This window comes from Condylura cristata, unplaced genomic scaffold (assembly GCF_000260355.1).
Source record: "Condylura cristata isolate star-nosed mole 26May11 unplaced genomic scaffold, ConCri1.0 scaffold00002, whole genome shotgun sequence".
Taxonomy (NCBI): domain Eukaryota; kingdom Metazoa; phylum Chordata; class Mammalia; order Eulipotyphla; family Talpidae; genus Condylura; species Condylura cristata.
The window spans coordinates 9,685,648-9,709,950 of record NW_004567103.1 but is presented as its reverse complement, the minus strand read 5'-3'; the positions used below and the strand labels follow the sequence as shown (position 1 = coordinate 9,709,950).

The window sequence follows — 24,303 nt, the reverse complement described above, 5'->3', positions numbered from 1 at the left end:
CTGGCCGCTGTCACCCTCTGCTTCACACCTGCTGTGCACAAAACTAAGACCTTCCCTGAGAAAAGGACGGGAGGCATCTAAGAAATACCATTTGGCTAATGACTCCTCTGACTCCAAGTTTTCAAAGACTCTTTGCTGCAGGGAACAGATATGCTAGAGACCCCAAACAAACCTTCACTAAAAGCCAAACACTAAAATCCAATACACAGGCACAATTGCCTTAATCAATGTGGTGTCTCCTCACCCTTTGACCCAAAACTTAAAAGTCCATTCTGCAACAGCTCAAACTAGTTCTAACTCAGGGTTTCCAAATCTGAATAGCAAACAATACATCAGTTTCAATGAGGGAGGGGTGAAATTCAAAATAAACAAGTTGTAAAAAGTATCCAACAGTCAACCCTGAAGAAATGTATGAGGAATGGGCCCCAATAACACAAAATTGTTTAGGTCCAATTTAATTTAAGTGAATAGGTGGGGAAAGGCCAATAGAGAAATGTAAAGGGAGAAAGAAAGCCAGAGGCAGTTATCTCCACTAACTATTTTAGTTACATTTTCTTAAAGGCCTGTGGGTCCAGTATGGACAGTATTTCACAGTGATTGCCATCAGGAACTTTTTCTCGACTTTACATACACTCAATTTCCCCCAGATTTTCTACATAAGCATGCAGTCCTTTTATTATTAGGGGAAGTTAAAAGACTGATAGGAATGTGTAGAAAGCAATAAAAAAGAAAGAAAGAAAAAAGAAAAGAAAAAGAAAAAAAAGAAAGTAAATCCTAAGTTAACAACCCAAAGGTCTAGAAAACTAGCATCAACAAAATGATTTTAAAATCTGACAAAAGTTCCCTGCCTCTATTTTTCATGAAGCTTGTTTCCTCTTCACCCCACTGAGAAAGGATGATAATAGAGATCTGGACTTGGGGCCAAGAATTTGAGTTTCTACTCCCAATTCCGCTCCACCAGTGCTAGGCCTTCAGCAGACTTCTGAGCCTCCACTAACTTAGCTGCATTTTGAACATCCAAAGAGGAGGCTTGGCAAAGAGGAGAAATGAGGAGTTCCGTATTCAGTCTACGATCCAGTATATTAACAAGCATTCTGACCTAAGAAGCAGGAAGACTAAAGCTCACCATGCTCTCTTCCTCTCATCTCAGGTTAACAAGGAAACTAAGCAGTGCGACCTGGACTCTGCATCATCTCTTGCAATCTTTTTTAAAAAGTCAGACTCCCAAAAGTAGGCAAGCCACCCTCCTTGCTGAAGTGGACCCATTCCTAAGAAGTGATCAATCCTACGAGCTATAGAAAGTTCTAATTCCCAAAGCCTCAATATTTGATACACATTTGTCAAGACACTGATTTACTCACTGCCTTTCACGGTCCAGCTATGCCAAAGGAAATAAGGAGGAACTCGTAGACTATCTCTTTTCTAAGTCATGGGAGAAGACAAAATGGAGGTGGGCTGAAGAGGAAATGTGTGGCAAAAAAGGCAAACTATCCTGGATATTTGCAAGGTAGTAAGAATGGAATTAACATAATGTGTAAGAACATACTAAAGATATACAAGAAAAGCTGCCTGTGGAATTTTCCACTGCTTGATATTGGAGTGATTCCCAACTACCACCAATTCTGGAATCACAGCCAGGCTTCTGGAAATCAGGATTAACATTTTCAAGATCAAGTGCTAGCGATGCCGCTAATGTGATACTTATATAATGCAATGTAATACACTTACTATAACCTACAAGTTAATACACTATTAATAAAGGAACTAGCAGTTTCAATTCTAGAATGCAGATTTGAGTTATTTTTTATTATGATTGAACTCTTAGAAATGCCCAGGGAAGGAATCCTAGGGGCTGGCGTTTTACAAACCGTGAGTGTTGGAATTAACTTTTACGAAAACTCTCAACTAAGTCATATCCATAAAAAGCTTTTCTATGGTCCCAAACAACATGCGTAAAAATCTGCCAAGATACGACTACTTCTGATGTGACTTCTAAACTGTGGAAGCAGATTATGTGCTATATAGATCTGGGCGTTTTAAAGATGAACCTATTAATAGAAGTCCATGATTATCATGCATGATCACGCTCACACATGCCAGCACTGAGAAATTAAGTTTATTAAAGTCCTATCAGAAGCACGTGCATTGTTTTCATGTTGTTATTTTTCGGTTGAGGTTTAAAGCTACCTCTTATTTTTTTATCCCAGGATGTGCTATAGGAATCTATGAAACTTAATTACATTTACTGTTACAAAAAAGGATTTATGAACTTTTGCCTTTAGGCAGAAATGTTTATTTCATTGCCTTTGCTATTCATTCTTTTCAACTCCAAGGGCTTTGAACTTTTCAGCTGCTCGGAGTTATCACCGTAGTGCAGAGCCCAGGAACCCCACTCCCAAGACACAAACCACAAGTTGAAGAAAACGAAGAAGGCAAAGATATATGAGTCGTTATTTTGGCCACCCTTTGTGCCATTAAAATCTCATTTTCTGCCTATTAGAATGCCCTCTTGGTGCTTCGGCAGCGGTGATAGTCAGTGATTAGTGTGTAATTGAGTATAATTGTCTTTTCACTTTTCATTTGTGTCATTCTGAGCTTCTCTCTGTTTTCCTAACCACCAAGAGGAAAAAGGGGGTTAAGAAAAGATAAAGCTGTTAAAACTCTCACTCTCAGCCCTGAAGAGATTCCCGATTGCAATTATAGATTGCAGCCCTTTGTGACATTTCTCCAAATTTAGCGGGCAGTTACCCTTCCCACCTGGACCAGGGGCTCCCTAATAAAATCAGTGATCTGTATTTAAACGACTGCTAACAATGTCAACCTCAGACAGATGCCGCATGTAGGAAATTTAACCAACCCACTGACATGTAATTATCAAGGTAATTTATTGATATGCTCTCTCTCAAGAAAAGCTCATAGTCCAATGCAAATTAGAAAAACAATTACAGCATTCAAATATCTATATATTCCCAAAGAGCCATCATTCCCCTAATTTGAGCATTTATCACTTATTTATTCCAGGATTCTGGAGTCATCTTCTGGCTCTCCTTTCATACAACTTGTTTGCTTGTTCTCTGCCATTGTTTTATAAAAGCTTTTGTGTCTTTTTTTTTTTTTAAAGATGCTTTCACTCAGTCTCTCACCCCACCCACCCTCATCAGCTGGCCAAGGCCATTTTAAAACCAAGTGTGTGAGATCCTCAGAGCCCAGCTCAGGACTCCCTATAAATGCTATTGCCGGCTACTCCCATCAAGTCTTCAGCTTTTATAAGTGATTGTGCTGTCATTCTGTTTAAGCTAATGAATTGAAGGACTTGTCCCCCATGCAATATCTTCCACTAGGTCCTATATTTTCAACATAAACAAATAAACAAAACTTTTCAAGGTGTGTGTGCTGGCACGCATCTTCATCAAAGCCTAACACTGGGCGTGGAGAAACACCTTGACAACTGACTATGAACCTAAAATCTCTGTGATTGTACTAAAAAAGGCACTTGAATTTTAAGTCTAAACTACAACTTTTGATCCAGCCAGTAGGAAGGGTAGAGAAAAAGGAAACTAGAAAACTGAAATCATGTGGCTTGTATAAAGAATACATTATGGTTTAAATTTGGCAATTCATTATAGGACCGCCTCGGGGAATTGACTATTTGGTTCTGGTATACAGCAAATCGTCTGTCTGGAAACACAGAACTGACCTGAGGTGAAAGGCCATTGCCGATGGCGGGGTTCATGGGGTTGGAGGGTCCGGACGGAGGCACAAAGCTGTCTGTATAGCTGGAAAATCCATGCCTCGTGCTGGGCAGGCAGTAGGCTGAGCTGCTGTCGGGGTTGGAAGGAATAGTGCTTTGGTGTACAGTGCTCGGAGGAAGCGGCTGAGGTCTGTGGACGGTGCTGCTGGGGTCCGACACAGCTACAATGAGGAAGACTGTCAGTCAGAAGTTCTTGGTAGGCCAACAAGGTTCAGAGCAAGAGTTCAAGGCACCAAGCCTCGCAGCAGCCACTTGTCAAGTCAAGTTAGTTTCAAGCTGCATTTCTTAACATGCAGCGAAGAGCCATCCCAAGCAAACTGAGACATGTCTCTGCACATATGTGCAAATACACAAGTCAGGTACAGTTTCATGGAAATATGCATGCATATGCCCAGAATAGGAATTCCGAAATCATGTCAGCACACCTCTTCTGAATCATCAACACGAGGAAAAACCAAGGTACAAATGGCAAGTCTCAAATTCCTTGTCGAATAGATTCGCAGCACATCTAATTAGGAGGGTGATCGGATAATTTCGAACACCTGAAATGCCATCTTTCCAAATCCAAAATAACTTAGTCTCATCTCTGATCCCAGCACTGCTGTGGGATTCGCCAAGGATTGTTCTGCCCCATATGGCCACACTGACACACTATCACAACGGGCAGCTCCCGGCAGACAGGAGCACAAGTATAGAGGTGAAATTTTAACAGAAGAAAATCAAATGGCTTACTTCTTTAGGAAGGTGGCTTTGTTTGGAAATACTCGAAATGGTGTTATATTGTGACCCACTTGATCTAAAGAGACTCAGCTATGCCACAGAACAAACTTTTTTTGAAAAGTGACAGGTACACTCAGAACAACTCGGTGCAGTGCAATTAACACACACAGCAAACACACATTCACGCAAAGCACACACATGCACACACACACACACACACACAGCATCCAGACCAGCTCAGCAGACATCTCACTAGGAAACAGGCAGCAAAGACAGTGACGGGTGCAAGACGTTAACCCCTTCCTCCCGCCCGCCTCCATACCTTGTGGGATAGCTGTGGGCTGGTAAGAGGTCTCGGACAGCTGGTACGTTGGCAGAGTCGGCATGGCGGTGGGGGGGAACCCCCCTGGAATGAGGTGGTTGAAAGCCATCAGTTGATTAGCTCCAGCTTGCTTCCTCCATCTCGCACGGCGGTTGCTAAACCAGACCTATGGATTTAATTTAAAATTTGAGGATTTCACTGATGAAATAATAGTACATTCTTAATGAATTTTTCATGCTAAAACAGATTAAAGGCCCCTTACTGACAGGGCAAATAGCAGTAAGAACCTCCACCTTCTGGGTTGTGTTGTCAGGGGGGAAAGGAGAGTTAAATGTCAGGGGTCAGGAGAGGGGCTGTAAGGTCCAGTAAAGCCCCCAGGAGCCCCGTGATGACCGGGGCAGAGGGGCTGCAAAGAGTGGAAGCAGTAGGAACACCCCACCATTCCCACCCTCCCACCCTCGTGGAGCCCAGCATTTTCGGGGCTACACTCTTCACTCCTAACCTGGCCTGGCCTTCTTACGCCAACCTTCGTAGCTGAGGTTTTTATCAGTCGGTCACTACAGGCACAGATCCTGAGGATCCTGAACACTGATCAGGAGGATAAATGGGGCCATCTTACCCTCCCTTTCAAGGTGTAGGACATGGTACTGACATCACGAGCAGTAAATGCCAGATCAGTGTTTTGAGAAACAAAGGCCATTTATCTACAAGATCCTATAAGTTTGCTACTTTTCTTCCAACAGCTTTAAGCACTTAGGATATGCTGTGTCCGGCACTATACTAAACAGGTCCATTCAGAAAAGCCACATGTGATACAACAAAAACCTCCCAGGGGCTCAAAGCCCGAGAGTTGGATGCAGGCACGTAGAGAGAAGCTGCAGCAGAAGCAAGAAGTGTAATGTTGAGAATCTGGGACACAGGCTTTCTAGGGGCTCTGTGCTCTTGCCTGATTCTCGATCTGCAGGGCGGATGTGTAGAACTTTGAAAGATTTTTCCAGAGGGCATATGTGATAATTCACTCAAATGAGACCTGGAAGATCTTCTAATTCATATATCAAAGGTTCACTGGCCGTAGCATCTAGCAGAAAAATAGGTCCTAGAGACTGAAAGCCCAGTACAAAGATTATAGACAACTGTAAACATTAAACTTACTGATACACTCGATCTTCACTTCTCCCAACACTGGACAAAAATGATAATTACATGATACAAATGTTAGCTGACTGATGACAAATGTCTCGAACAGTAAATGGATCAAATAAGCCTGGGGCACAGCTAAAAGTTACATGAGATTGGATGCCAAATAAATCTCAGTGACACATAGGCGATGCATAGGATAAGCTGAGTACAGAGCAAGATATTAAAACAGAGCCCTCCCCCCCAAAAAAAAAAACAGGGCCCTCCCTGGTGGCACAGCGGGGTAAAGCACAGCACTAAGAAGCTAAAGCCACTGCAGCATGAGTTCGATCCCCTCCCTGGAGGTGACCACATGGCGCAGCAGACCTCTCCTGACCCACCCGCTGCTCCCCTCAGCAGTGTGCTTTGTCAGTCGGCCTGTTCTGCTCCCCACTCTCTCTCTGGTGAATCCTCTCACTGCCCCTGCCCTCTGGCCTGTACCCCAGTTCTGTATGCATAAGTAAATAAATCTTTTAAAATTTTTTTTTGTTTAAAAAATATATTAAAACAATACATAGAGAAAATTCTGAAGTTTAAAAGCATAGGGTTTAAGTCTCAGCGCTATCACCACTACCACCTGGGTTCATCCCCACCAGGGAGCTGACCCATATATGGCGTGGCAGACCTTTCCTGTCTTGCCTGCTGCTCCCCACTCTGTCTCTGGTGAGTCCTTTCTCTCCCTGAACCTCTGTCCAACACCGCAGTTCTTCTTTGTATAAATAAATAAATCTGGAAAAAAAAAAAGGAGAGGGTGGATTCAGAGTATTCAAAACAACCAACATAATGTGGACAGAAGTTCCATGTTTGGAAATGCAAAGAATCAGGAAAATGTTAGAGTGGAGAAAGAGTCTCACCTCACTTTACAGTGCAGATATTAAAAAAAAATATCTTTTAAAGGTCATCAAATGGAAGTGATACTGTAGAATAGATTCTCTAAGAAAAGATGGGAGCGGATTTCCTGGTAGAACCACGTTAGCAATGAGACAACTTAATTGTGATTTTAACTCACAAAATTTAAAAGAGCAGAAGGAATTTCTCCCTGCTGGTGCAAGAAAGCCCAACTTCACAAATATTTTGCTAAGACATCTGCTTAAACCAGTGTTACTCACCCAAGCATTTGTCGGAAAAAGTTTGGCCTTCTCTGGCCATGTTGCAAGATACTGGTAAGGAAAGCTGTTTGAACTTCCTCAAAATACTAACATTTAATACTCCTTAAGTTTCCAACAGGAAGAGAAGGTAAGTCAATATTTTCCCATGTTGATACATAATTGAATTAGAGTCTTACTTAATTTAATATATTGCCACCTGGGATAATAGCATGAGCAGCACTCAATTTCAGGTCTGAATCTATTGTGTTTTCTCATTGCAAAGTCTAAGCGTATGTTACCACGACTCCCAGAGGTACTGGGTAAGAAAACTCTTGTCAGGGGAGTGCTTGGACAAGCTGGGCTGACTGGAGAAGGGAGAGGGTAAGAAACCAGGCTGTATTCACGCCAGAGTGCACTGCACCACACCAGACATATTTGATGTTATGCAGTCAGTCATATTTGATGTTATACATCCTCAAGATTAATGACATTTACCTAGCTCAGGTGAAGTGGTATTACCCACACCCATCTAGACCAACTGATGTATCATGCATCTCCAGTTTTATGTACTAAAAGGTGATTTTCCAAATGTTACAATCCTCAATTCTACTGGTGAGATCCTTTATGAAGAAGAGTTTACACTTCTATTATTATCCAAGTATATTGCCAGGCTCTCTGTGACTTCTTCCTCTGAGACCTTCAAGAAAGTAAACCAAGTGTAATTTAACTAGGGGTGACTGCCTGATCACTCCATCAATCTCAACCTACTTTTGTGTTGAGTTCATCCTAGCTCTTCATAACCCAATTTTCAAATCAAAAATGTTTTGCTCAACTAACAAACAGAAACATCATAATTTTCTGCAAAAACCTTCAAAAGATTGAATCCAAAGAACTCCAAGTATAAGGTTTTTAGGGTTTTGACTTTACTTTTCAAAAATGATACAAGTAAATATTTAAGACATTGAGTAAACCCACTAGGGGTTGATTTTACAGTTCTTATGTTTACAATACTATATCTACAATTTAAAAAAATGAAGACAGAGAATTAAGCAAATCTTCGCTGAAAAACAGGCCTTCAGCAGAGTTTTCCAACGGAAAGAATTTACTGTTTTAAATATTTTTTTTTTTTTTACTTATGCACAAAAGACTTGGGTTGCAGGCCAGAGGTGTAGGGGTAAGAGAATTCACCAGAGGCAGAGTGGGGAGCAGAACAGGCAGAGCTACTGAAATACACTGCTGAGGGGAAGCAGTGGGCTAGACGGGAGAGATCTGCTGCGCCACGTGGGTCAGCTCCCTGGCCAAGGATGAACTCATGCTCCAGTGGCTCAGATAGTTTGCTAACGCTGAGACTTAACCCGTGTGCCACCAGGGAGGTCCTAAAGGAAAAAATGTAAACATTGCTTAAATTTAAACTAAAAAAAAATCCAGAGGGTTATTCCTGCAAGTGGGGCTCATTGAGAACTGGCCTGCCTGTTTCAAGCCACTAACCCAACTTTTTCTATCATCTTCCAGTCTCAGCTTTCTGCATCTCATAGAACTAGTTGAATATGCCAAAAGGAACATTAGTAGAAAATGCAATGGATTTGCAAATCGAGAAGCAGTCTTCTTTATGCGTTGAAACTCATAAAAGATGTATCTTATATTTTAATAGGAAAAAAAGGTGCCCTTGAAATAGCCTTCATTTTCAATACCCAAACTGGCCCAGCATATTGATCCTAGGAACCTGCTGTCATCCCATCTTTAACCAAAAGACATTCCCATTGGGACCAAGAACCTCAGCTAATCTTTCACTGCTCAATCACTAATTCCTCCCAGATCATCAGTGAGTGACCCACTGAATGACAACTGTGAACTGCTAACACTGAACAAATAGACGGAAGACATTTAGAACTCATGCCTACATTGACTAGAAACTCCTCTTTGGTTTGAAAAATACAATAGCCACAGAGACGAATTGGTCTTTAATGTTTCAAAAAAGAAAAATGAGTGTTTCATCAATTTCCTACCCAACAAGATAGAAAAACAAATTTTACAAAGTAGTAGCTCTTACCTTGTTGACCTTAATTTAATGTAGCCAGACTTCTCCCACACAACATTCCTTGGCCTTTATCTCATTCTTAGGTCAGTAAAGAAGTGGGGACAGAAGTAGTTACTTTGGTGGGTAACTACTATGGCCACAATGTATTGCTTATAATTGCCTGATTCTGACCACATTATACCAGAACTTATCCTCACAGCAAATTTTTTACCTTATTTGCAGAAGGTTTATTTCCATCTGCCTCCTGGTTCTTTCCTCAGAACCCTGCCACAAAGCTATCTCATGCCTTTGGCAATGATCTTCAAATCTACTGTTGGAATAAGATAAAGTCCAATGATTTTTTTTAAAGAAAATTTTAAATTGATTGAAGGAGCCCCATGACATGATAATTAGGGAATAGATGCTAATGAGTCATGAAAAAATAAGATTTTCATAAATGTTTCTCTTCATGAGCTAAGAAACCAATTTTCTTAACAGTTTAAGCTGGGGAAAACAATACTATAAATGACAAAAGTACTCAGTACATTGGATGGTACTTTACAATCACATGGATACAATAAAGACCAAAATTTGAACTCTGGGACTTCAGCAAATCAGTCTGAGCATCTCTGTTCTCATCTGCTAAATAGGAGACATTAAAAATACTGGCCCTCCCTGGTGGCACAGCGGGTTAAAGCACAGCACTGAGAAGCTTAAGCCACTTCCGCATGAGTTCGATCCCCGCCTACCCCAGAGGAGATCCACATGGCGCGGCAGACTTCTCCTGACCCGCCCGCTGCTCCCCTCAGCAGTGTACTTTTTCGATCTGCCTGTTCTGCTCCCCAATCTGTTTCTGGTGAATCCGCTCACCCTCTACATCTCTGGCCTGTACCCCAGTTCTGTATGAATAAATAAATCTTTAAAAAAAAATACTTCACAAGACTGTTATGGCAATAAATAAGATACCACAGTCAAAGCCCTTAAAAAAATGCCTAAGAAATACTACGTGTTCAATAAATGTTCGCTATTAAGTCAAAATCTCACTCTGACAGCTCCATCTGTAGAAGCCAAGAACTAAAGCCTGGGCTTGTTTTCTTAGTTCTGTGGTCGACAGCCACATCCTTCGTGCCCACGAGCAAGCAGAAAAGTGCCAAGTAATACCTCAAACAATGGAAAGCCAGTTTGGCTTAATGGAGGCGCAGGTCAAATTTGCTTCCAAGTTTCATGGATTAGTGCTAATTGGCCCAAGGTGTAAGCCTAATTTTGTCTATCAATAAATTACTGGTTTGTATTTTTGATGTGGTCCTCAAAGGCAATCTGACCTACATTATTCCAGATGGATTATTCCAAATGCAATTTGGAAAATGGGGAGAGAGTATAATACTTAATCCTTAGAAAGAATTCTCAACAAGATTATAAAATGCTTGATTAAACACATGATTAGGTGATGGCTAATACTATAGCACTAAGTACAGTATTTTCCAAGTAGGTAAATTCACAACAAGCTGCTGGTGCCCCTGGACCTTCTCACACACCCCACTCCTGCTCTGTTTCCACCACACTCTCTCCAGTCCTCCCATCATTGCCAATAACCAACTTTGCCCACAGAAGGATGAGCAGGTTGGGGAGAGGATGAGTAAGATTAACAAGGAGACACGCCTAGCTCCTCTGAATGCCAAAGGAGCGTGGTCACTCAACATACTCAACCACAGCCTCACACACCGTCAGAATCTGTGCCTGCAGAGAATTGCTGGATAAGCTATTTTTGCTTCACTATGGGATACAAGGTCAAATATCCCCTACCTCCCTAACTTCTGACCTGCATAGATGTGATAAATGATTTTAAATTGCTCTTGGGGTGGGGGGGGCTCCCTGATGGCGAAATGGGTTAAGCCATAGCCACTGCAGCACGAGTTCGATCCCAGGCAGGGAGGTGAACCACATGGCACCACAGACCTTGCCTGTCTTGCCCATTGTTCCCCTCAGCAGTGTATCTCAGTAGATCTGTCTGTTCTGCTCCCCACTCTACCTCTGATGAATCCTCTCACCCCTGCTCCCCCTACCTCCGGCCTGCACCCCAGCTCTTGTGTGCATAAACAATCTTAAATAAATAAATTACTCCTGGGCTTTCCAGAGAAATCCAAATTACTGGTGCTAAGGGGTCTGTGAGATCACGACTCCTAGTACTGCTTACTTGGGGGACAGGATAGAAGGAGCTGGCATTTGAAAAATATAATGAAAGCCTTCTCCCTAGTAAATACTTGTGTATACACACTCACTCACACACACACACACACACACACACACAGAGCACAGAATTCTGTGGTCAAGTCTCCCAGAACTCCATTCACAATAATTCTGGCCATCCACGGCCCCAGACCTCAATCATCTGACCTCGCTCACCCCATATTTTAAATTAAAAATGAAACGAACAACACCTGAAACCCAGCAGTACTGCAGCAGAATCACTGACTTGCTCAACAAAACACTTTGGGCAAGCCTAAGCTCAAACCCTGTCTTCTGACACCTGGCCAGAAGTCAGCCTCCTTTCTGATCTCTGGTGGTTGCTGGTGGAAGAGGCTATTTGCCTACTTCGTGGAGTTCTGAGGTGCAAGACTTATAAAAAGTTTATTACATCGTTAATATTTGCAAGTCATCCTTCCCCACAAAACTTTTATCACTTGCCATTATTTGATAGTAATGCCAACCTAGGAGGAAAATGAACCAAATAAGTTTTGGGGGCCAAAAAGTGTTGATTGTATACCCAGATGTGTCTATGACAAGCACAACATTCCTACAGTCCAAACAAATTTTGATGAAATACTGACAAAGACCTAAACTATTAGAGCTTTAGTTTCATCTCTCCCAAAGAATTTAGAAATATGTTTTCCTCAGGAAAAAAAAATGGATGTAGACATGTGGGGGCAGGGGAGGAGAAGGGAGGGTTGGTTTGGTGTTTGGTTTTCCCAGGTGCCCCAAATTAAACTAACTCACACTTTCTGGCTATCACTCAAACTGAGTTGACTTTGCTACTGCTTTCCCAGATCCTTCTAAAAACTAAAGGATTTTGTTCTGGCATTTTAATCAGTGATTAACTACTCTCTTCTTTTTCCTGCTGAGTTAAGTAAAAGATCCATATGCCGGGTGTTGTAGGGAATTTGTTAGGCTGTAGATCATAGCTATGGTGCAAGACAAGATGCGTCTCATGGGAACTAATGAAGCCATAAGGAATGTAAAGAGTCACCGGGTTAAAGCCACATTAGGACAGCTGTGAGGTTAATGAGGGCCCTGCTTGAGGGAGGAGGTCACTATATAGAAAAATATGAACCAGTCTTTATGGGATTGATCTTATGTCCTCGGGAAGTTAATGGGCCATCCCTAGTCTCCTTTGACATGCATCGCGCCAGATGTGAACGCTGGGCACTGCTCGAACAGCACAGGCTTGTGGACAGGGATTCTGTCTCCCAACCTCTTTTTTAGCAAAGGCAAGAATGAGATATTGCTATAGTGCACGCATTCCAGCTCCCCTCACTCTTGTGATTTCTCTGAAGTAAGCATTTATTTTTTGACTCTGCCTCCAAGTTGATCAGTCTTAAGAAGAGGCCAGTAGGTGGGCCAAGGGACAAAGGCTGCAAATTCTGGAATGAAGCTAGCACTTCCAAAGGTCTGCTGAAAGAATGGGACTTAACTTTGTATTTCAACCAGGTGATCACAGAACTATCGCAAAAGCAAAACAGATTTAATACACGTTCCATTAGCAATGTTGAGCTCTAATATGATAGTGTAGTGATTTACAATGTCGTATACTGTGCAGTGGGTCCATATGTGAACTCTGTATCATTGTAGACTGATAGAGTATTTATGTAGAAGGTAGACACTATCATAAAAGCAGTTCGTGGTAGTGAGTGCTGGAGAACGCTGCAACCTGACCTAATACAGAGCGAGAGTCCATGGTGCCAAGAATAAAGCACCTGCTCTCAGCCTCCCACCTGGGACTCCACATTCCACCCAGCTCCAGCTGACACAATCAGTTGCCTCCATTCTGTCTCTGAATCAGCTTTGGCACCAGCCCTTCCTCCCCATCCCCTTGCCAGTGACCTATTTCATACTCACAACCTCCACTGTCTGTCAGCCCCAGTGGCACTCCCCGCCTGAAACCCAGGTCCTCCACGGGGTTTCAGAGCCCGGATTTCCAGCCATTCCTTCCAGTCACCCCACCACTCTTACCCTCCACCAACACTGAGCGTCACTGTTTCCTCAATGTGACTTGAGGGAAGTCTAAGGTCACCTGATCTGTGACTCATGTGCACTGAATTCTCAGGCTTTGCTCCTGTTATTTCTGTGCTCTGCCCACCCCTCATCCAGTGACTATTTAGTCTCCAAGATCATCTTAAATCTGCCCTCTTCGTGAGCCTCTCTTGTTTACTCCATCAAGATCTCATCCTTTTCTCTGCTAAACTCCTGTCTCTCTCCCTCGCCCTCTCTCCCCTCCCCCACCACCTTCCCTTACCCTTTTCTTTTCTGATGGCACTTAACACACCTACTTTGTTTTTGTAATGATTTATGTGTCTCCTTTACTAACCATTTATACTTGCAGTTCCTCAATCAACTGGTCTTAATTCATCTTAGCATTCCTTCACTTTCCCAGCACTCTGAGATCATATGGAAAGTCAAGTGGAATAAAACAATTTCTCGGACTAGCCTCTGTAGCCTGGAAGAGACTGTTTCTGTAAAATTCTGTAATCGGAGAAGTAATTAGCTGCAGCAAAGAAAGCTCGTTAATCAATCTGGAGACCATATCGACTGCCGAGCCCACTGCAGTCGCCAGCTTTACTTAACTATGAAAGTCAAGAATCTGGGAATAAAACAGCATTTCCAGATAAGTCACCCAAGTGCAGCAGCAGTAAAGAGGTCCAGGGGATCCGACGGCATTCATATTCTTTCAAAAGTGCTTTACTGCCTAGAGGGAAAAGCTCATCATTTATGGCAAAAGAATTTACTGTCACTCAACAGAAACATATTATACCAAAATAGCCACTCAGCGAGGGTTCAGAGAATCTCTGAGTTCCAGAGATAATTCAAATGGTTTTTGTTATAAAATAGTTTGTTGAAGTGACTCCAGACTTATTAACGTAAGAAATTTGCAGTGTACACCTTTGCACATCTTCATTACTATGAAGCCACAGAAGTCTATGACCTTTCTCTCTAGAAGCCACCCCTATCACTGCCTGGCTAAGTGACTTTCTGCAGTGACAAATAGTTTGGGTCTCAGTCTCCTTATCTCTACATTGGGAATAACAATAATACTAGCCTAGGGTTTTAATGCTGAGCAGATGTTTTAATTCATGAAAAGCCCTTAATAAAGTCCCTGGCACAAAGGAAGCACTCAAATTTTCTTTTCTATTATCTGTGGATCCACACAGATCCATGTAGTGCAGGGTAGAGTAAGAATGGCTGGAATGCTGAATGAATGAATGGACACTGTACTGTGTTATCTCTGGGAGAACTATATTCTCCCAGTAATGATAACTGAAGACTACAGTAAGGTACATTTTCATAAATATCAAAATAGTAGGAATACAAAGAGGGGAAATTAGCTAAATGACATTTTTAAATTCACCCATATTAAATACTTCGATCATCGTGAAAGAAAAAAAAATGAAATACATCCCCCATCAATAAATTTAATTGGACTTTCCAGCCTACTACCAAGAGAAAACTTGGCTAGGGAAGTAACATACACCTAAAAGCCACAGGCGTGCCCAGAACAAAAGAGATTTCGTGGGGAGGGGGGCAGAGGCGTTGAACAACAATACAAACGCAAAGGGAAATTTAAGTGGAAGCAATCACATGACGCTGTTGAGCCGAGGCCAAGCACAACGAAAAGGTCCCGGAAAGATGTTCGTAAGGCCAGGGGCGAATTCATGGCCAGGTGCCCCTCCTAACAGGGTTACGTTCTTGGGTTAAATGTGCTTTGGGTGAGAAGCTGCTTTCTGGTCTCCTGTCTGGATTTAAGCTGGATGTGGACGCCTAGGCCTTGGTACCTGCACTCGGGCCTCGGTGAGCTTCGCCCGCTGTGCCAGCTCCTCCCGGGTGTAAATGTCAGGGTAATGGGTCCTCTCAAAAGCTCGCTCCAGCTCTTCCAGTTGTTCTGCTGTGAAGGTCGTTCTGCTTCTGCGCTGCTTCCGCTTCAGGGGCAAGTCGGGTTCAGAGTCGATGTCGGAGCCTTCATCTGATTGGGGTGCTGAGGCTAAAGGCACAGGAGAAATCGCAGTGAAATGGAAATGAAAGGGTGAGTTTGATGAAGTCATAGATTCAAATTCCTATTTCCAGTAATTCCAATGTCTTCCCATAGACACCAAGTCCCTCTGTGCAGGGTGACATTAGCTGCTATTTAATTTCTTTCCCTTCCCGTCTCCAAGCCACCCACAACCCTCAGGCAGAAATAATTGCTCGCTGTATCTGTCATTCTAGGCTTATTTATACTAAGCTGTTCAGAAACAGGGACAGGTTTTATGTCATTTGTATGGTCCTCATCCTTGGCATTTAATGGATACACCAGTGATATCTAATGAATGAATCCCAGTTAACCTGGTTTCTGTTATATTTTCACCAACGTTAACAACAGGAAATCTGTTAACAAATGTGGTCGTTTCAAAAACTATATTGCAAATTTGACTTAGTATATGAAAACTATTGGCAGGATTCTTGTAAACTTCTATATGCTACTAATCCTATTAAGCAATAACATGTCTAAATTTAGTATCTCATTTCCAGATATTGGGGAATGCTTTTTAAAATTTTGTACTGAAGTAACATTGAACTACAGCATTATCTAAGTTTCAGGCATGTATCATTACTAATCAACATGTGTAGATACTATGCTAAGCTCATCACTAAAAGGGAAATGCTTTAAGGAGAGTTTAGATGCTGGTGAAGCAGCTCTCCAGAACATTCTCAAGAAGATTTAGGCATACTCTAGTAAAGGGTACCTAAACTGAACTTCAAAGTCTGATCTCTGCCAAGTGATTGCTATTTTGAGGAACTCAGTGCAAACTGAAAAGGTAACTATCAGGTGTTCAAAACTTATGTATCTCAGGCCTCTCTGGGGACACAGGGGTAAAGTCTCAGCACTATGAAGCTAATAGCAGCTACTGCAATGCAAGTTCCACCCCTCACCAGGGAGCTGACCCACATGGCACAGCAGACCTCTCCTGTCTAACCTGTTGTGTCCTTCAGCAGTATATTTCAGTCGATGCACCTGTTCTGCTCCCAACTCTATCTCTAGTGAATCCTCTCATCCCCCCCCACACACCTCTGGCCTGCACCCCAGCTCTTGTTGCATAAACAGATAATTCTTTAAGAAACAAACACAAAAATATTATGTATCTCAAGGTAGTGGCAACAGAAATTAAAACCAAGCTCAGGACCCCTCTGCATGGGGCGCCGGTGACCAACAGGCCACTCGGCCAGGAGCCGGTCCTGGGGCAGCCTCCTCCCCACCAAAGCTGAAATTTGCCTGTATTAACATGCATTAGGGAAGAGACCTTCCACATGTGGTGAGCAGGCACCTGAGGAAGAGGAAGAGGTCTGGCATTTGGACAAGAGCTGCGTTATTCATACAGCCTGGTCCTGTGAGTCATGACAGTAGCAGAGCATGTGCTGGCTTGCTGAGGCTCTAAGATTTGAGGGGCACCAGGGCTGTCAGGCCGCTGGTTCGGAGAGTGGGGCCAGTGTCTGAGCAACTTGCTCCTGAGCACAAGCAGGAGTGCTCAGAACATTTTCCCAAAGAGCTAAGGAATCCTCTGGGGAAGTAGCAGAGGTGTGTTGCCCACAAATGAGGAAGGAAAGGCAGAAAATTGTAAATTATTAATGTCAATGTTAAGGTAACTCCTTTGCACCCTGAGGCTGGTAGGACCAGGGAAATGCAGGTGGCACTAGAAGCGATGTTAAATGCAGAGTGCCCGCACGTTCCCTCTCACACGCCAACCCTGCCATGCAGGAATCTACAGTTTCACTCTAGTTCAGTATAAGTTAACAACTGTCCCCAAAGGTGCACACCCAAAATAACCCAGTAAGTATGATTTTTCACTTTCTTAATATTTTAATACTTTTACGATTTATTTTCATTGAACACTATGAAATTGAGTGAATTAATAATATATATGACAAATTAAAGAAAACAAATACTTGTGCACAGGAGAGAGCTGTGATATATAATGCATCTACTGTATGTGAGCCATTATGCTTGGCTATTCAATTATGTTATCTAATTTAATATAAAATGGTCTAATCTAATATAAGAATATTTTAGGATGTTTTAGTATACACTTAAAAAGAAAAATGGAATTTCTTTAGCTATGGGAGAAATATCTTGCATTGCATTATGTGTCTATTCATTTGACAAACATGCGCTCAATTAAATTAGCAGAGAGTTGTACACAGTGAGAAAGCAGTGGTCCTCAAACTTTCAGAGCATCAAAAAAGCTTAATAAAGCACAGATAGCTGTCCCCTCTTCTTAGACTTTTGATTTTTCTGATTTCCTAAAACTGGATGGACTTTGACAAGTGCACTTCTAACACACTCCCCAGTGATTGTTGCTGATTTTTTCTGACCTCAGATGACACTTTGAGAACCACCCACTACAATAGTCTAGAGTAATTCTTCTTTTCCCTCTCAAAATTCCCAAATATATGAAATAGTTCTTTCCACATGTATCAAAAAGTTACTCCCATATATTTTCTTAATTATAAATAATGTACTGTCCAAGAAACAACTCACTTACTCCCCAAAGAAGACATTTCCATAAAATGTTTTCCTTCCATGCCCATAGTTCCTGTTGCCCTGACATTTCTGTGCAATGTGAATTCAGGTGAAAAAGTCAATAGTATTTAAGGACCGAACAGAAATGCTCTCTGCCTGTGAGAACCTTCTATCTTTGCTTGCACATTCTATTATTGTGATCCTTGGGGTTGGAGTATGTGGAAATGTTCATGTTTCCTTTGGGAGTCTCTGGGGTTATTAAATCCTCCCAAGTAAATCTGATGTGCCATGCACTGTCAGGTCAATTCATCAAACTCATCTCTGGTTTCTGAAGAAAAAAGGGTTGCTTCCATGTAAGACTACCAGCGAGAGTTAATGCTGAGGGTCAAGACCACTAGGTTTCACCTTGACAATCAACATCCCCCAGCATGTAAACTCTATGAGCTCAAAGCCCTTCTCTACCTTGTTCATTGCTGGAACTCTTGGAACATAATAAGTGCTCAGTCCACATGCATAATGAGTAGAAATGCCAAATAACTTAAGTTTGGAACTGCCTGCCATCATTCTAATCTCTACAATGGACATTTTGTACTAGGTGTCCCAAGCCCATCCATATCACTGGGGGTGAAGTGGGAGGAGTGGCTACATTGTTCAAAAACTATCTGGAAACCTTTGTGAATAATTTGCATTTTGATAGTGACTTATTATAAAAAATGGAAAACCAAAACTAGTTGCTTTTGCTCTAATTAGAAAGACCTCCATATAGTAACTTTTCAACAGACGTGAAAGAAATGATATGCCTCATTCTTTGCTGGAAAATTCTCTGAGCCAACCGATCATTGTTGGCAATGTGAAGCCACAATCTTGCAAAAGCTAATTCTAACTTTTCCCCATCTGTAAGCCCCAGAAGCATGTGGGCTTTAAAATCTGTTAAGTCAGCAACCCACAGTTTACTCTACCAGCTAGGAAATACTAGCTATTTCTAAAGTTGGAAATCCTACTATTTCTTCTATCAGTCAGTAGAAACAAAATTCACTATTTACATTGACCATGGTTCACAATAAGATCCTGAATTTGAATCATTTGGATTTAAATGCACATCTAAAACTGAAATCTCATGTTAATAAAACAAATGCAATCACTTTGTTGGAAGTTCACTTAAGATACTAGAATAAATTGGACACTAGGTACAAAGACTCTAATCTTGCTAAATATTATACCAAAATGAAAACAAGGTTTTTCCAGCAGCTCAACAGAAAGAATTTGGCTTTTGTGTCTGTGCAGAACATCTAATGCTATGACTTAGAAATTGCAAGCAGCATTGGCAATACAGTTATCTAAAGGAGATAGCAAATTGTCAAAGTGTATCAACTAGATTAAATGTAACCTCTTTGAACAATTTCTACTTTTCAATCTTCATATTAAGAGGAGATTTTCAATTGCAGTTAAGTTGCTCAATCTTATTCTACACTATCCTTTGCAAACCTTGCTGTATTACTCATTAAATAGAGATATTGCCTTCCAATTTGAAACTTTGGAATAGCACACAAAAGAGGAGCCATATAATATATAATACATGACCTGTTGAATAAATTTGCTTTAAATTACATAAAAATTCTCAGATTGTATCCCAATCCATAGGTTTATCAGATTTTACTCTACTTTCAAAATCCCTTCATAATCTGTGATTTACACATTAATTAAATTCAATGCCAGCAATAAACCTGAAGCAAACCTTACCAAGAAGTTGGAGCTTTGCTCCCTTCTCCATAAAACTACAAGAAAACTTGTGAAGTGCTTACCTCATTGTACAGGTAGCTGAAAATGAGACTCAGAAAGTTACTCAGGTCACACAGTTAGAAAAAAACTAAGATTTGGCACAGGTTTATGAGACTTCAGAAGACAAACTGTTTTTCAGTAGCTTTTATCCTCTAGTGTACTAAATAGGTATAAAGTTCCTCTATCACACACACAGAGTTCTTTAGAAGAGGATTATCAGAAACTAACCAAAATAGGAATTCCAGTCTAAATCATTTTCATTGATTAACTCTGTTATCTCATTTGTCCCAAATTTTCAAAACCTTCTTAGAATCAAATTAAATACCAGTCTGGTTCATACTAAATATCCAAACAAACAATTTTCCAATTCAATTCAGTAAACATGTTAAATTCTTTATATTGTCAAGGCATAATATTACATAAGCCCTAAGCAATGAATTAATTTGCCATAATATTGAATGAATTGAGGGAAGTGAAATAGTTCAATCATTAGCAGTTTCCATTAAAAGTCACTACAGGGCCCTCCCTGGTGGCGCAGCGGGTTAAAGCCGCTTCCCTATGAGTTCGATTCCCGCCTGCCCCGGAGACCACATGGCGCGGCAGACCTCTCCTGACCCGCCCACTGCTCCCCCTCAGCAGTGGACTTCATCGATCTGCCTGTTCTGCTCCCCACTCTGTCTCTGGTGAAGCCTCTCACCGCCCCTGCACCTCTGACCTGTACCCCAGTTCTGTATGCATAAATAAATAAATCTTAAAAAAAAAAAAAAGTCACTACAGACCCTTGCTGCTAGATCCACAGGTAATCTGGAACATTCTGTGTTCATATCATAGCTTCACTAAAGCCTTCCCTTTTGACATTAAGGACATCTAAGTAAAAGGATACCAAGGGCTGTAAAATAACCTCAAATTCTTTTTAGACAGAATTACAAGAATAAATGATGTGCAAGTTTTTCAGTGGAAGCCCCAGTATAATCCTAAGAAAATGTCACCTTTCCCCGAGTACCTGAGTGACTCAGCCCTTATTTATTTTTCTTATTTATTTTTTATTTATTTTTCTTATTTATTTATTTTTATTTTTCTATCTCATACCTAAAATAGGCCTTAGGATACAGATTTTTTAGGAGACAGATTTTAGTTATCCCAATGATTTCACATTAATTCCTAAGATTAACTCTGGGGAAATGGATATTGTACATTAAAAAGGGGACAAGGGGTTGGATCAAGTATAGGCAGCAATCATACCCCGGAGGATTACAAATTCTTCCTTAGGAAAAAAATCAAACTGGGAGGAGAAGGCAAAAGTATTACCAGCAGTGGACCAACCATGACGTTTAATTAAAGAAGGAATTACAGAATTAGAGGACTTCTTTGTCAGTTAACCCCTGTGACCTCTGCTGTAGCCTCAGGAAACATTTCATCCTAGTTAACGCTATTATACATGAGATATTACCTCAATGTTATAGGGATTTAGTCACATGGAATTCTATAATTATCGGTTTCCAGGCCGATAGAATTCAGAGATGGGAGACAGGCAAAAAATGGAGAAACAAAATAATTCACAGGCATGAATTTGGTACTATTTCTACGCAGCAAGACCTTTGAAACCCTATGTTTGCCTGAGATGGAACACTATGTGATTTACAGGCCCTGGAGGAGGTTAGGGAGTCATCTAGGCTTGACAGTTGAACTTCTTGAGTCCTTGGAAGGCCACCTCTGACCAACCCAGAGGGACTGTTCTCTGTCCCCATCTTTCTAAGCTAGACCTGCCAGAGTTCTTTCTCCAAGCTGAGCTGCACGGACAAAGGAACACGACAAAACCTAAAATCATTTCTGAGAGCCAGTGTGGCTGGTTCACCGGCCTGATCTGGCTACTTCGCAGGTACACTCTCTTTCACCAGCCATCGTCATGTGATGCACCTACTTGGCTAATGGCAGAAGGTTCCCGTGTTTGTGAGTTTTGCCGTTCACCGTGAAGGCTACAATGGGACAACGAACTGTGTTCTGATCCCAAGTAGCCCTTTTACACTGAGAGAGATGTGAATGACCTCTCTCGTGTTTACTCGGGTGAAAGCCAGGAGGAATGAAGCGAGACTGATATTCCCTCACAGGCCCGGAGTAAATGACAAATGACATTTTCCCTTTGTGATCTTTGGGATTTTTGTTGACTTATTTGGAGGCTTTTGTTGGATCCCAAGAAATGGCCTGTGGCTGAGGCCTATTCTACCGATTTCCACGCTCCATCTGTGGAATCCATCAACGGGGCATTTACCCTCATTCAGGGTTCTGACACCTGCCTGGCAGGGAGCAGGATACACAAAGGAGGCCGGGGTGGATGAGAAAGGGGAGGTTGGTTTTTTTTTTTTTTTTTTTTTTCCAGAGGAGAGAGGAGGGGGAGAGGTTGAAATGGATGCACAGTAGGGGTTAATCCAAGCCAGTCGAGAGACTTCAGCACCTGGAAGCTTGTCTTCCACATGAATTCACAAGCCAAGAAGTAATCGGCCACATTATTTTTCTAAGCGTGTTTAAATTGCATATATGGCAGGAAAGAAAAGAGACACACCGCAGCAAGGAGGATCCTATGGCGGATCTAGAATGTGTGCATAACCTATCCAGCCATGGATAGAACTTTCCAGAACTCCTCGTCCAGAACCAGGATTTGAGTAATTGTTATTTTGTTTGGGGATAAACTAGAAAGATGGTTTCTAACCTAATCCCTGGTCTTGGCGGGGCGGAGGAGTCTTATTTCGTTTTTATTGTCTCTACCTCTTCCCCCAATGTGTCAGCCCAAGAATCTTTATCGAGCGCAGAAATAGGAGGAGCATTTACGGCAAGGATATTCCCGGGCTTGCCGAAGAAAAGGCTCTTAAAAAACACTAAACCTAATGAAGACCCTCCAGCCATTTACCTACTCGGGTTCCGGCCCAGCAGTCCCCAGTGGGGGCGGGAGAAATGTAAAGCTATTCCCCTCCCCTCTGACCCAAGTTCTTCCCTCGGAAGCCGCCTTCTCACAGCACGGGGTCATTAGAAGGAAAATAAGCTCCTGCCAGGTTGGTGCTAATCAAAATAGCGCAAATAAACCCTGACACTCAACAACTCCCGAGTGCCCGCTGCCCCGGGAGGAGAGTACAGATTGCTTATGAATATGAGCGGCCGCGGGCGGTCCGGGAGGCCCGCGTGTGCTGCGTCCTCGCCCCGGACTTATTTTCAATGCACAACATGGACCGTTGGGTGTTTATTTGAGATAAGGGCAGACAGGCCGAGAAAACGGGCCGCCAAGCCGCCTCCGAGGTGCTGAGCGGCGCGGCCGGAAGCTCCCGGTCTCTGAGGTCCAGGTAACTGAGTTTCAGGTGCGCGGGACTCGTCACCGCCGTGCAGCGCGAAACCTCCCTCCGGAGGAAGTTCTCTCCCGGCAGCCACCACCTTTCCTTGAGTCACTTAAAAGGCCTCCTTTGTAACAAGGAAACTAGAAAGAAAGGCTTGCTTCTCCTTCATTCATTGCAGCCCAGCTCGTGATTATTTTTAGTAGCTGTATTCACTAGGAGGTTTAAGTGAAAACACGCTGCGCCCACCACCCCCACCTCCACTTCCCCTGACACAAGCAATGTTTTGCCTCAAGGAACCACAGAATCCCCACCAAACTATCTGTTTTGGCATCTCCTGCCAAGCGCTGCCAGTGAAGGAGGCATCAGGACTGACTTAAAGATATTCTGAGACTGACCCAAGTTATCCGAGTAGCTTCTTAAGCCCTTTATTGTAAGAATTCCTTCTACAACCTGAGTGTCTCCAGTCAGGCAAAGATGAAGTCACTCTTCCCTACCCCACCCCTGCCAGAGATTCCTATTTGCAATTTTTTTTAATGGCTTTTTTAAACTCCATGGTAACCGCCACCAGAGCATTTCAATGAGAAAAAAACAGGAAAGCTCCAAGAAAATGTGTTGCTATTCAATTAGGATACTGATTAGTTAACTAATTAATCAGCTAACTGCTTTCTAAGAATAGTCTTCGGTGATAAGAACTTTCCTCCCCTCTAGAGCTTAAAAGTCAGCCATAATTAAAATTAAGAACCAGACTGTCTCTCTCCCTGTTCCTCCTCGGTGATTCCCCAAGCAGTGTGCTGGGTTCTGGCTTACTGGGGCTGGGCTGCATGGAGCAAAGACAGGTAATTCACACACTGAAGGGGAACTGGAAAACAGTAGTTCTTCTGAAAGGAAAAGGGCCAAGTGACTTTTATTTACAATTGCCAAGAGAGAGGCCATTATTGACCAGATGGGCCACACTTGCCCTCTCTTATCAAGGGCTGGCCATCATGTCCTCTGGGAGCTGTTAATGAACTGGGTAATTGAGCTGCTGACATGTGTTACCAAAACAAAACAATAGGAAGAAGAGACAAATGAACATTTTATTTGCCAATCAGAGTAGCTTCAGCTTTTCACCGAGCTGCAGCTAAGTAACTGCATACATAAAGCAGAGCATTAGAGCAAGCAGATGCAGACACAATAATAGTTAACTGACAGCTTATGGCCCATCTGTGCTTAACATTTTGTTAAAGAAATTACTTGACTTGCTAAAGAGACCAATCATACAGCTGCCCAAGTGCTGCATTATAAGAGATAAATCATTAGCTAAACTGTTTCATGCTTAAAATGACAATGCTTATTAACAGTTATGTTGGGACATTTTGTCAGC

At 42.2% G+C, this 24,303-nt stretch overlaps 1 protein-coding gene across 1 annotated transcript in view; it reads right to left on the bottom strand.

The window, feature by feature from the left end:
• PAX3 (paired box 3) overlaps positions 1–24,303 on the bottom strand; it is a 97,162-nt gene that overhangs the window by 16,752 nt on the left and 56,107 nt on the right. The window contains exons 5-7 of the mRNA XM_004674241.2: positions 15,119–15,324; positions 4,794–4,959; positions 3,698–3,912 (exon numbers count right to left, since the gene is read on the bottom strand). Coding sequence (XP_004674298.1) covers positions 3,698–3,912; positions 4,794–4,959; positions 15,119–15,324 — 587 coding nt within the window. The remainder of the gene's footprint in view (positions 1–3,697; positions 3,913–4,793; positions 4,960–15,118; positions 15,325–24,303) is intronic.